The sequence below is a fragment of the Cebus imitator genome, unplaced genomic scaffold (assembly GCF_001604975.1).
Source record: "Cebus imitator isolate Cc_AM_T3 unplaced genomic scaffold, Cebus_imitator-1.0 Scaffold155, whole genome shotgun sequence".
Lineage (NCBI taxonomy): Eukaryota > Metazoa > Chordata > Mammalia > Primates > Cebidae > Cebus > Cebus imitator.
The window spans coordinates 604,837-619,066 of NW_016107470.1; the positions used below are offsets into that span (position 1 = coordinate 604,837).

At 35.7% G+C, this 14,230-nt stretch overlaps 1 protein-coding gene across 5 annotated transcripts in view; it reads left to right on the forward strand.

The window, feature by feature from the left end:
• Positions 1–14,230, forward strand: part of CBWD3 (COBW domain containing 3) — a 72,152-nt gene that overhangs the window by 55,836 nt on the left and 2,086 nt on the right. For all 5 annotated transcript variants that reach the window (XM_037743815.1, XM_017543414.2, XM_017543416.2 and 2 more), the window contains 2 exons: positions 1,773–1,829; positions 7,336–7,387. In XM_037743815.1, coding sequence (XP_037599743.1) covers positions 1,773–1,829; positions 7,336–7,387 — 109 coding nt within the window. The remainder of the gene's footprint in view (positions 1–1,772; positions 1,830–7,335; positions 7,388–14,230) is intronic.

The window sequence follows — 14,230 nt, forward strand, 5'->3', positions numbered from 1 at the left end:
GGATGACATGTTTTCTCAAGGACACTGTCACAGTGAAACAGTGGTTTATTTATAAGCTTGTGTTTCCAAACTACATTTGATATTCGCAAAATTGGTGTGTGTAAACTTTATTAAACTTTAAGCTGTTTCCTAAGATGAAGATGACAAACTTGGGGGGAAACTTCATTCTTTTTTTTTTTTTTTTTCTTTTTTGAGACAGAATCTCACTCTGTCCCCAAGCTGGATTGTGGTGGTATGGTGGTATGATCTCAGCTCACTGTAACCTCTGCCTTCTGGGTTCAAGCATTTCTCCTGCTTCAGCCTCCCAGTAGTTGGGATTGCAGGTGTGCACCACCACACCCAGCTAATTTTTGTATTTTTAGTAGAGATGAGGTTTCGCCATGTTGGCCAGGCTGATCTCAAACTCCTGGCCTCAAAGTGATCTGCCCACCTTGGCCTCCAAAGTGCTGGGATTTCAGGCATGAGCCACCATGCCCATCCAACTTCAGTCATTTGTGACCCGTCAATATAAATATGCTCAGTGGTGGTGGGGGTGGGAAGTGAAAAAGGAAATATGTTTAATATTAAGACTTCGGCCTCTTAGCGTAAATTGATATTCAAAAATTTCTTCATGAAACACTTACTTCTTTACTTGATCATTTTTCTAATTCTGCACATATAAAATGCCCAGAATTTGAGTTGTTGTTACAGCCTATTAACAGAGACTTTGGAGTAATAAGATGGGAATTTGTATGCCTTTTGCCAAGACAAGCATTCGTAATCTAACACATTATTGTTGCCACAAGTATGAGTATGTGGTAGACTGTTGAGAATGAACAAAGCAGGCACAGTTGGTCGGTCCTAAGATAAAGAAGATGTTTTTTCTTACATGTTATGCATTAAAAAAAAAAATTGAATCTGACCAATGAAAATTTTTTTTCCTTGTAAGAAAATTTAACAAATGTTTGGCAAGCTCCTGGAATCTAATTTTGAAATTTAATTATACATTTGTCATTTTCTTTAAACATTCCTTTGCCTTAGGTTTGATTATGGAGAAATCACTGTCCTCTGCTGTTTCATGGGCTTATGTTAAAATTGTAACGCAATCACCAGTCTTTATAAATTTACTTTTATATATTTAACCAAACCTAATGCTAATCGTGATATGTTATTCTCACTTGATTTGAATCGTTGCATTCCTAATAAGTTTAATTATCATTAAATAATTCTGAGAGAAATAATGTCTATTCGGATAGCAGGAATTTTTTTTCTACATGCAGCCCCATTCTGAATGAATGAAATCAAATCACGTGAATATCAGGGTCCTAGAGTAACTTAATATTTTATACATTGGTTATTCAGCTCCTCATATTTTTATATTGCATGTTATATCAAGGGAGGGGAAATAAAAGAAATATAAAAATTGCAGAGGTATTTGGAATGTACCCATTTGTTAATTCTATTTGTCATTTCTTTTGTTTCATCTTTTGAGTAATTAGCTGCTTGGAAAATTTTCTGTTCTTTAGCTGATTTTTTTTAAGCTATAAAAATGTATTTTAAAAGCTCATAAATTTCAGGATTGAAAAGATAATGGAAAGTTTAAACAAGCTAATTTATTGACATAATAAACAAATAATTTTCAATCTTGATTCAACTGTGATCATCTTATACCATTTGCCCACTTTTATGAATTTTATGTATAAAATTTTTTAAGAGTCAGAGATTTTTTTCTTGATTAATTGGATATATTTCACAGAATTCCCAACTGCTCACATTAGTTTTCTTTCTTTTAGAGTTGATCTTTCTAATGTGTTAGATCTTCATGCCTTTGATAGTCTCTCTGGAATAAGGTATGTTTTGTATAATTTGATTATTTTTATTGTTATGTACCTTTTTTTTTCCCTCAGTTAACAGGAATGATTTGCACAATTGCACCCTTGATTTAAGCTTTCTGCCATTCCTTTGGCATACAAGACCATTCTTAATGAGGTATGTTCTTGTAAGTTTTACTAAGTAAGTAATTGTTTGGAAATCATATTGCATTTTCCTATAGAAATTATAGTGTAAGTGATAGTTAACTTCAGAGACTAATCATTAACACTTCTACACCAAACACTATGTATAATACTCTTTCTATGAGAAGATACATGAAATACATAGAAAATTTTAGTTTAGGGCTCTCACACAGATAACTCTCTTTACGTTAATAATGGATTAGTTCTCTGCCTTCTCCTGTGGGGAATCTTTTTGGTGAGGGAAGGAAGAAAGATTAATCTTGTGCATCAGTATCATTTTATTTTTTTATTGTAGTAAGAATATTTAACATGAGATCTATCCTCATTAATTTTTTGAGCGTACAATACAGTATTGTTAACTATAGGCCTAAGAATGTGCGGCAGATCTCTGGAACATTTCAGTCTTGTATAACTGAGGCTTTATACCCATTGAATAGCAGCTTTCCGTTTCCCTCTCCCCTTAGCCCCTGGGAGCTACCATTCTGCACTCTTTCTGTGGGATTGACTACTTTATTCTGACACAAGTGGAATCATGCATTATTTGTCTTTCTGTGACTGGCTTATTTCACGTAGCATCACGTCATCAAGGTTCATCCACGTTTTTGCATATAGCAAGATTTCCTTTTTAAGGCTCAGTAATATTCTATTTTCTACATATACCACATGTACTTTATCCCTTTGTCTCTTAGTGCACATAACTTGTTCTCGCAGCTTGCTATTGCAAATAATGCTGTAATGAATATCTCATAAGTCTCATATATGTCCATACAAGATCATGAGAGTGGACATCTTTTTAGGTATTTTGAATTGGTGGGGCAATTTTGCTTAAGGGTAGGCATGGTGGGTGGCTCTATACTTGAGACTTCTAATTCTCACTCCTATATATCTTTCTTTCTTTCTTTTTTTTTTTTTTTTTTTTTTTTTTTTTTTCTTTTTTTTTTTTTTTTTTTTTTTTTTTTTTTTTTTTTTTTGAGATGGGGTTCTCACTTGTCACCCAGGCTGGAGTGCAGCAGCACAAACATGGTTTACTGGAACCTTGACCTCCTGGGCTCAAGTGATCCTCCTGTCTCAGCCTCCCAAGTAGCTGGGACCACAGGCATGTGCCACCATGCCCCACTAATCTTTTAATATTTTTTGTAAGTATGGGGTCTTAGTATATTGCCCAGGTTGGTCTCAAATTCCTGGGCTCAAGTGATCCTCCTGCCTCAGCCTCCCAGAGTGCTGGCATTACATGTGTGGGCCACCACACTCAGCCTTATATGTCTGTTTCTAATTTTGCCTTAGCCATGCCTTTAAAAACTAATTCTATTTTCAATTAGGTTTTTTTCAACCTTCAGTCTGTAGTACTGTTGAAAATAGTACCTATCGTAACCTGTGAAGTAGGACATGATAGTGTTTTATTGGATCCCTTTTACTTTATTATGTTTTTATTTTATTATTTTTTTTGAGACAGAGTCTTGCTCTATTGCCCAAGCTGGAATGCAGTGGCACGATCTTGGCTCATGCAACCTCCGCCTCCCAGGTTTAAGCAATTCTCTTGCCTCAGCCTTCCAAGTAGCTGGATTACAGACACACGCCACCATGCCCAGCTAATTTTTATTTTTTTTATTTTTGTAGAGATGGGCCCGGCCGCCTTTTTACTTTAGAGGTTGGAAAGCTTACATTCGAGTGTAGTTGTGAGAAAAAAAAAAAAAAGGCCAGGCGTGGTGGCCTATGCCTGTAATCCAGGCATTTTGGGAGGCTGAGGTGGGCGGATCACAAGGCCAGGAGATCAAGACCATCTGGCCAGCATGGTGAAATGCCATCTCTACTAAAAATACAAAAATTAGCTGGGCATGGTCGTGTATTCCTGTAATCCCAGCTACTTGGGAGGCTGAAGCAGGAGAATGGATTTAACCCGGGAGGCAGAGGTTGCAGTGAGCTGAGATTGTGCCACTGCACTCCAGCCTGGTGACAGAGTGAGACTCCATAAAAAAAAAAAAAAAAAAAAAATTGATTGAGATTATTTCAGCAACCAGAAGTGTGGTTAGGCAGGGCAGTTATTTCCTCCTTCCCAGTTTGGAAACTGAAGCTCAGAGAGTAAACTTGTCAGTGACAGTGATTCAAGAAGTTGTCTTCAGTTGAGAGGTATTTATTTCACCTGTAGCTTCTGGTGTTAGAGCAGTATCTTTTTAGACTAGACAAATTATAGTTAAAATTATAAAGGTATTTTCAAGCTACCTAGAAAAAAATCAGCATTTTGTTTTTCTAGTTCCGGTTATTAGGAAGGCAATAAAGTTTGGTATACCTGATTACATGTGAATGATTTCTATTTTTCAAAAAATCCTTATATAAGGTAAAAATGACTACTTGTTGTTTTATGGTAAATATAGTTATATCCTTTCAAGCCACTCCTGTACGAAGTTGTGAAATCTCCCTGAGCCTTTTTCCTTTATGTCAGCTTCAGGTATCCAGTATCACTTACACTTGAGAATGATTATGTGAAAATCATTCAGAATTATACTAAGTTTTTTCATATAAAGCTTTTGTTTTACTAATTTTCAAACTACTGTTCCTCCATTAAACTAATATAGCCCTACCCATAAATTTGGTTTGTTCATTTAAAAATGGTCTTTTTTTTTCTTCTTAGTTCTGATTTTACTGGGGAGATAGATTGACTGGGGTTGTCACCTAATTCTGGGAGCTTAAGAGCCTTTGTCCTTTGCTACCCATTTCTGAAATAATCAGAAGTCTAGCCCATCCTAACTTTTCTCTTAATGATCCTTTTTTTCTTTTACTCCAAGTCTCCAGCACTTCATTTGAGTATCAGTGTTATTTCACTAGTTAGCCATGCTCCCTTTCTCTCATCTTCCACGTCTGGATTATAACTATATTTTTTTATTTGATGCGGTGACAGTTTTGATACTCACAGATCCTGTGATACATTTAAATATGTTTACAAGGAGAAAAACAAAACAATACTGCATGAAATTTGCCTTTCTTTCTTTCTTTCTTTTTTTATGGGAGACAGGGTCTAGCTCTGTTGCCCCGACTAGAGTGCAGTGGTGTGATCTCAGCTCACTGTAGCCTCTGCCTCCTGGGCTTAAGCCATCTTCCTACCTCAGACACCTGAGTAGCTGGGACTACAGGCACGCACTACCACACTTGGCTAATTTTTTGTTACCTGGCTAATTTTTTCTTTTGGTAGCGATGGAGTTTTGCCATGTACCCCAGGGTAGTCTTAAATTCCTGTGCTCAAGTGATCTGCCCACCTCAGCCTCCCAAAGTAATGGGATTGCAGGCATGAGCTACCACACTTACCATACTTGGCGCTTTATTTTTTTTAATATTTATTTAATTATTTTATTTTGTTGACATAATGTCAGTCTCACTCTGACAGCTGGGTTGGAGTGCAGTAGTGCTATCATGGCTCTCTGCAGTCCTGAACTCCTGGACTCAAGTGATCTTCCCCTCTCAAACTCCTGAGTATCTGGGACTACAGGGTTGCACCACCATGCCTGGCTAATTTGTGTGTGTGTGTGTGTGTGTGTGTGTGTGTGTGTGTGTGGAGACAAGGTCTTGCTGTGTTGCTTAGGCTTGTCTCGAACTCCTGGCCTCAGGTGATCCTTCTACTTAGCCTCCCAAAGTGCTGGAATTACAAGCCTGAGCCACTGAACCCAGCAAAATTTGCCTTTTTAAAACTAATTTATCTCTGTTGGGTCCAAGAGCTTGCAAGTTGGTTGTTATTTAATATGTTAAACACTAAAATATTTTTTAGTTGAAATCTTTATTTTTTCCCTTCACGTATTGTATCCTTTAGTGCATTATTCCAATAATAAGAATTATGGTATGAAATCATTTCCCACATTGATATTCAGTACATCAGTTTTTGTTTTCCTTTCTACTTCTGTCTTTTGCTGTAATTTGCTGTAATACAAGTACTTGCATCAAGGCATCCAGTTTTTTATATCATTCTGTATTTTTACTTGGGAGAAATAGAAATGTTGCTAATTCTGTCTTACTGTCAATACCTAAATTATTGTTTTTTATAGAACATAATGGTTTATACACAAAACACTAAACTGAGATTTTTTCACTTTATGTGTGCAGAGACAAAAATTGTTATAAGATTACAAGTTAATGTGCAAAATGAGGATTTCAGATTCATGAGTTTCAGGTTTTGGTAGCATATGCTTGTCCACTAGATTAGTCTTTTAAAAATTTGTGTGATAGGGAAAAAATCTAGGACATGAAATTCTGAGACTTACTAGGAACTAAATTTAAATGTTCGTTGTTAGATTTTTGATTTTTTGCTGCATATGAAGTTTTAGGCAGTCACTGTCCAACAACATATGGTAAAAGCATATGATTTTTCAAAATTATTTTCTGAAGTAATCTCATTCTACGCTTAAGAGCAGTTATAATGCTTTAGTGACACTCGAAGTAGTTATTTAATGTGATCTCACCACCAAAGAGAAGGCCTTTGCATGACTTTTTTTGTGTGTGTGCTTAGCTGCTAACCAAGAGAATCTTTTCCTGAGCAACCAGCTGGGAAGGATTTAATTTGACATTCTCCCTGCTAAGACCCCCCAAAGAGACACATTCCCTCCAACAGTTCCTACAGGCTCTTTCTCTTTCCTAAACTTGCTGTTACTAATTTACCCCTCACTGTTCTTCAAGGCAAAACATCTGCAAGGTTTCAAGTCCTTTCCCCCTCCCATCCTGTCCCCATCAGTGTTGAAATGTGTGCTACAGTTGTTATGGTTGTAATTTGTTATGCCGTATTGATCTTGTGCTTTTCATATCAGAACAATGCATTTTTAACATTCTGACTTTCTTTTTCTCTCAATTGATAACTGACTATATATAAAATTTATATTTATGGATACTATTTGTTTTTTAATAAGTTCAAGGAAAAACACTGATAAAGGAAAATTTATTCTTCTAACTTTCTTTAGGTGCCAGCATTATTTTCACATTAGGAAACAGGAGAAAATTAAGGAACTTTGAGCAGTACTAGAATGGTTTTATATATATATGTATATAAGATTGTATTAAACATGTTGGAATGGTAAAGAAAGTTATTGACATATTTAACCACACAAAATAATGTTGTTAAAAGATTAGTTTTTCTTTTTATTGTGTGCATATGTATGTATGTGAATGTGTGTTTTTTCTTTTAAAGAAATTTTTTAAAAACTTTATTTGCCATCTTTTCTCTGTTGGAATTTGTGAACAACGTGTAAAATTGGAATTATAGAATAGTTATGGAAAGTCACTTCATTATTCTTGTGTCACTAAGTAATGTATAAAGTTAAATCAAAAGTGTATTATCTCTGAATTTCTAATCAGTTGTTTTTAGTTTGCAGAAAAAACTTCAGCATGTGCCAGGAACACAACCTCACCTTGATCAGGTAAAAAAAAAAAAAAAAAAAAAAAATCCAAATCCAGAATCCCTAAAGAATGTTTTTAAAGGACCTCTTTAACTATACTGGCTATATTTAGGACTATTTTATTATAAACTTTTTCTAAAATGGTATTTTTGAAACGTGTTGATAATTTTTGGAATCTTAAATGCTTTTGATATAGTCTAATTCTGCTTCTTAACACATAATAGGAATTCATCAAACCAGATTTGTTTAGAATCTGAGGAAATCATGCTTTCTAGCCTTTCCATTCTGTAGATTACTTAGCGTATTAATTAGTTCTGATAGGGAGTACTCTTAAAAGCAGCCTGGGCATTCTATAGGTAGTCTATTTTTAAGTATATTGCATTGATTAAGGAAACGTCTGATATAAGCATGGCTTATTTAAGTAAAAATTGAGTTTCACCTTCAGGTAGCACTATAAATGTGAATTCCTTGTTTTTCATGCTCTAAAATTCTAATCCCTCAGGTAAATATCTAAGATGCTACGAACAAATTAAATACACTTTTACTGTATGATCATAGAGCTTTAGGATAACCTCATTGTTCCACTTAAAACCCTGAGGGGTAGAGTGGGGGATGTGTAAGTGAGCAGTGTGCCTAGCCTTCCCTCATCAGTCTTGAAGTGATCACTCAGCTTTTGAATTACTATTGGTTGTAATATGGCCAAGATAACAGCAGCTACTTGCATTTGTATTAATTTTGGTTCATATTTATGAGCAGGTTTACTACTATGTTTGTGGTACCTTTCCCTGTGAAACTTTTGTTAATAAGATATTTCCTCTTCACTTATCTTTAAAATGAATAAATGAGAGACATACAAGTCCTTGGAAATAGAGTTTATGGTAAAAAAAAAAAAAAAACCAGTTCTTTATGATAGTCGATATCTGTCATAAAGATGAATGTGAAGCACATTTGAGCTTCTGGGTGAAGAATATGATGCCAAAAATCATAGGGATTAAAAGTTGAAGAAAATGCAGTACTCACTTACAATGAACATTTGTAGCAGCCTGTGTCTATACCCATAGAATCTTGAATGAACCCGTATTGTGGCAATCATGATGCCTTGCAGTTTGGTTAAATTGCTTTTGCCTTGCATTAGTCTATAAATTCCTTAAATATAAAATCTTTATAGCTTAGTACAGGGCTTGGTGGATGCTCAGTGAATATTTGTTAAAAGAATGAAAAGCTGTGTTTCTCAAATGGGGTATAAGTCAGAATTGTATGTGGAGATTTTTTTTAAAAAATTAGATAACTCAGTAGTTCTCACCCCTCAATCTCCAGGATTGGGGCTTGGGTATGTGTATATTAATGTGTATTTTTAACATTTTATTATGCAAGATTTCAAGGATATAAAAAAGTAAACAGAATAGTAAGGCAAATAAACACCTTGTATAAATCACCCAGTTTAAATGGCATCAACATTTAGCTAATTTTATTTCACCTATCCTCCCATTTCTTTTGCCTGAGTATTTAAAAAAAAATGTGTTTTTTTCTTCTTTTTTTTTTTTTAATTTTTATTTTTTATAGAGACAGGGGTTTCACCATGTTGGCCAGGCTGGTCTTGAACTCCTGACCTTGTGATCTGCCCACCTTGGTCTCCCAAAGTTCTGGGATTACAGGTGCGAGCCACTGTGCCTGGCCAAAAAATGTTTTTTTTAATAGGAAATTTCAAACATGCATAAAAGTAGAATAGTATAATGAGCCTGTATGTACATATTGCTCTTGTTGGAGTGTATTAAAGCAAATTCCAGAGATTATGCCATTTGACTACTAAATAGGGCATGCCTATATTTTTGTAGCCTCTATAGGAGATTCTTGTGCACTTTCCTGCTTTAGATAATATAAACAGGAAAAATAGTATCACAGGCAAAGGGCTATGGGATTCAGAGGCAGGAACTCTTTTGGTTCAGTGGATCAGAGGTGTAGAGGAGGAAATTTATCTTTTCCTTGCCCATCACTAGATTCATGGCTGAGGTCTCTCTAACAGAAGACCAACTAACAAGAGAAAAACACACACATTTATTTAGTAAGTTTTACTTGACACAGGAATGTTCATAAGGAAAGGAAGACCTGAAACAGAGTATGTTTCATGCTAGGTATGATATGGAAAAGGATAGTCATGGAGAAGCATAACTGGATAAAACAGGATGATCTAATAGTAATAAACTAGGAAGAACTTAGCAAGGTCTGTTTTGATCAGATTTTTCTCTGTGATGCCTCATATTCAGAGATAAGGATGTCCTTTTCCTCTGTGTATAGAGAGGGTACCTGTTGAATGAGAGCCTTATGACCCTCAGGGGAAGATCAGAAAAATCTAGATTTTATGACCTGCTTCAGGAGAGAAGGTAAGAGCAGCGTTCCTGGTTCTACCATTTTCTCAAATTCTGAGGTGCCATATTTGGGATAGTACGTCTTGAACCCCATCAAAGCCTTCATGAAAGATAGTTTTTTTTTAATTTGATTTTGCATACAGTAAAGCATGCAAATGTATGATTTTAGTGTACAATTCAATTTTTTCTTCTTTTTGTCTCTCTCTGTTGCCCAGGCTGGAGTGCAGTGGTGCCATTTCGGCTCACTGCAACTGCCTCCTTCTGTGTTCAAGCAATTCTCATGCCTCAGCCTCTTGAGTAGCTGGGATTACAGGCATGCACCACCACACCCGGCTAATTTTTATAGATATATATTTTTTAAGTAGAGATGGGTTTTCACCATTTTGGCCAGGCTGGTCTCAAACTCCTGACCTCAGATGATCCACCCACTTCGGCCTCCCAAAGTGCTGGGATTACAGGTGTGAGCCACTGTGCCCTGCCTCAATGTATTTTTACATATATTTATACCTACATATCTGTCTGTATGCACACTCAAACACATATTCTTCTAACTCCCCACTGAGATCAAGATATAAAAGATATCTAAAATTGTAAAGAGTTCTCTTTTGCCCCTTCCCAGTCAAAGAAGGGGTAAGTGCTATTCTGACTTACATGACAAAAAATAGCCTTGAACTGGTAGGGTTTTTTTTTTTTTTGATAAGAAGAAGTAAGGAAAAGAGCAAAATGGATGTTTAAAAATGTGAAGTGAGAATCTTACCAATGAGTAGGTCTCTGGTACAGAAGTCTTAGTGAAGAGGTGGCACTAGAATCTTTGTCCAAGCTATCAATCAGGTTTTAATTTGCTAGACAAAGAGAACTCAAGCTGTGCTATCTAGGAGTGTTATGTAAGCTAGATTGGACTTTAGAGTCGGGAACCATGCAGGAATATACTGTGTGATGAAGGCCTGAAACATGCTGGTTATAGTGAGACTAGAAATGGGATAAATCCAGAGCTGTTTCACAGGTAGACTTGCCTGAATATCCTGTCTGTCGGAGGATGGATCAGAAAGAAAAGAAGTGGTGATGGGAAACAAGCCTAGATTGACTAGAGAAACCTAGAAATGGAAAACTCGGGAAGGCAAAGTGATTCAGATGATAATGCCATATATTCAGTTGTCCCTGGTGGCAGAATATTATAGTACAGATATTATACAGGCAAAGAAGAACAGAGGGCTAGAGTGTGAAGTACAGATTTTGAGTTTAAGCATATGAGTGGGCTTAGTGTTCCAGCTGAAGAAAACATGAAGAGGTTATTGCATGTTAGGTATTGTTTGGGAAAGAATAGAAAACAGAGAAATAACCCAGTGGATTAAAGAAGAAACAGACTAAATAAACAAACCCAAGTAAGTTGTTACTAAATTTTATTTTATAGACAATTCCTCATTTTGCTTTTAGTTTTCTGAATTATTGCCTCACTTTTCTGTTTCTTTCTGTGTCAGCATACATGGAAAAAGGAGTTAATTTTAGATTCAAAACAAAAACTGGAAAAAAAAAAGTCTGAAATGGGTAATAACTAGGACATAGTATATATGTGTCATTAGGATTCTATCCCTGAATTTTTAATGCGGTTATCCATTTTTCATGGATTCTTTGTTTATTCCCCATAAGGAATACCTGGGTTTGGAAAGTGGGAAGGTGGATGAGAAAACCCAAGTGACAAATAATGTTTAGTTTATTTTAGAACCAAGTATGAGTTGTGACCCTTATCTTCTGCACTGAGAACTATAGATTTTTTCAGGATTTTCCAAACAATGTACATACAGTTAATAATACTTTTGTCTCCCTCTAGCCCCTGATAACCACCATTTTACTTTCTGATTTGATGAGTTTGACTGTTTTAGATACCTGATATAAGTAGATTCATGCAATATTTGTCCTTCTGTAACTGGTTTATTTTACTTAGTGTAATGTCCTCAAGATTCATCCATGTTGTAGCATATGACAGGATTTTTTTTAAGGATACATTATATTTGGTTGTATGTATATTGCCACATTTATCCGTTCAACTGTCCTGAACATTTAGGTGGTTGTTAGTGTCTTGATTATTGTGACAAAATAAGTACTTTTAAAAGTCTCACATTTTCAAATTCAATTTGAACCTTTTTTTAGTTTACTTATACTTCCCATGTCAAGCAAGAAAGCATTTTTCTGATTTTCCTATTACTAGGAACAGTGGAGATTAAATGTCTCATATGTTTTTGGGAGTTCTAGAACCCCACACATTACCTGTTCCTTCCCATACTACCATAACTGATGCTCTCTGGAGAGTGCCCCCTCCTGGCAGGAGGCCAACCAGCACAAAAATAGTGTATTAAACCAGCAAAGCTAAGACCCCTCATAGAGTCTATTTTACCCTCCTACCACCTCTACTGGAACAGGTGCTGTTATCCTGGCTGAGAGGCTCACAGATGGTTCACATCACACGACTGTGTGCATACTATACCCCAGTACCAGCCTGGAGCCTGGTAGACTTGCTGGGTGGCTAGATCCAGAAGAGAGATAACAATTACTACAGCTTAGCTCTCAGGAAGCCACATCCATAGGAAAAAGAGGGAGAGTACTACAGTAAAGTAACACCACTTGGGACAAAAGAATCTGAACAACAGCCTTCAGCCCTAGACCTTTCCTCTGACAGAGCCTACCCAAATGAGAAGGAATCAGAAAACCAACCCTGGTAATATGACAAAATAACGTTCTTTAACACCTCCAAAAAAATCACATGAGCTCATCAGCAGTGGATCCAAACCAAGAAGAAATCCCTAATTTACCTGAAAAAGGATTCACTAGGTTAGTTATTAAGCTAATCAGGGAGGCACCAGAGAAAGGCAAAGCCCAATGTAAGGATATCAAAAAAGTGATACAAGAAATGAAGGGAGAAATATTCAATGAACTAGATAGCATAAATAAAAACAATCAAAACTTCAGGAAACAATGGACAAATAGAAAACCAAAATGCTCCGGAAAGTCTCAGTAATAGAATCAAACAAGTAGAAGAAAGAAATTCAGAGCTTGAAGACAAGGACTTTAACCCAATCCAACAAAGACAAAGAAGAATATGAAAATATAAACAAAGCCTCCAAGAAATCCGGGATTATGTTAAACGACCAAACCTAAGAATAATCGGTATTCCTGAGGAAGAAGAGAAATCTAAAAGTTTGTAAAATATATTTGGGAGAATAATTGAGGAAAACTTCCCCAGCCTTGGGTAGGAAGGGGGTGAGGGATAAAAGACTACAAATTGGGTGCAGTGTATACTGCTCGGGCGATGAGTGCACCAAAATCTCACACATCACCACTACAGAAGTTAACCAACACCAACGTATGAGACATTTATTTATTTAAGCACAAACATACAAGACATTTGTTTATTTATTTCCATAGGTTATTGGGGAACCTATGATAATAAATGTTTCATGTTTGTGCTTAAATTGGTCCTTAATACTTGCCTTTCAGTATTCAAGTTTGGATTATAAAATAGTTTTGGTCTTTTTGTACTTTCTACTCCAAGCCTATATGATTATATAATGGTGAGTAAAATTGTTAGGCCAGATATGTGGTTCTAGGAAATTATGTAAAGCTGTGCTGTAGTATATTCTTTTCTACATTTTTTAAAGTCATTTTGAGCTTGGATTTTGAGCTCCTATTTCTCAAGATGGGGTTTATGCTTTTATAATGTTATACTTAGCCCTTGTTTATTTTCATCTCTGAGTTTGAAATTGTGGTTATATTGGCAGAGGGAGGTTGGGGTTTTAATTATGTAACCTGTTAGAGGAAATGTTAAGCTTCTGTTTCTTTAGGGTAGGCAGTGAGAGATTTATCAAGATAAGGAAGAAAAATAAATCCTAAAGTTAATATTCTATGCATGGTGATATCACCCATACTAAAGCCAAAGAGGGCATTATCCTATCATTCTCATCTCCAAGAACTCTCTTGGCACATGCTTATTCAGTTAGAGATAAGCCAGCCCTTTCTTTTGTATATATTTTTTAAGAGAACAAATTTACTTTGCTTTTGAGTTCTCCTGGCTCTGGGTAGCTTATTTTTTTTAGCCTTATTTTCCCCAATTTATATGGAAATAGATATCTTCACTCCCCAGGATTGTTGTAACAAGTAAGTGAAAAGATGAAATGAGGTGACTCAGGAAAAAGTACCTGGCTCTGTGTAGTCGGTACACTGTATGTGTTACAGTCATTCTTATTGCTGAGAATCCACAAAAGAATGAGTTAAATAATGAGGACCCTTTCATCAGGGTTTTTGAGTAAATTTTTTAAAATAGAAGGTAGTATTTTGTGTAAATACTAAACCCATTGATCACCTCTGCAGAATGTAGGAAACAGAGTTGCTAATTCCAAAAAAACAGCATATATGTTGAGAAAAATATACATTATATATATGGCTTAGGCAATGTAAAATTTCATGAATATGTTCCTTTTCATCTTAAAACTTGTGATTAAAAAAA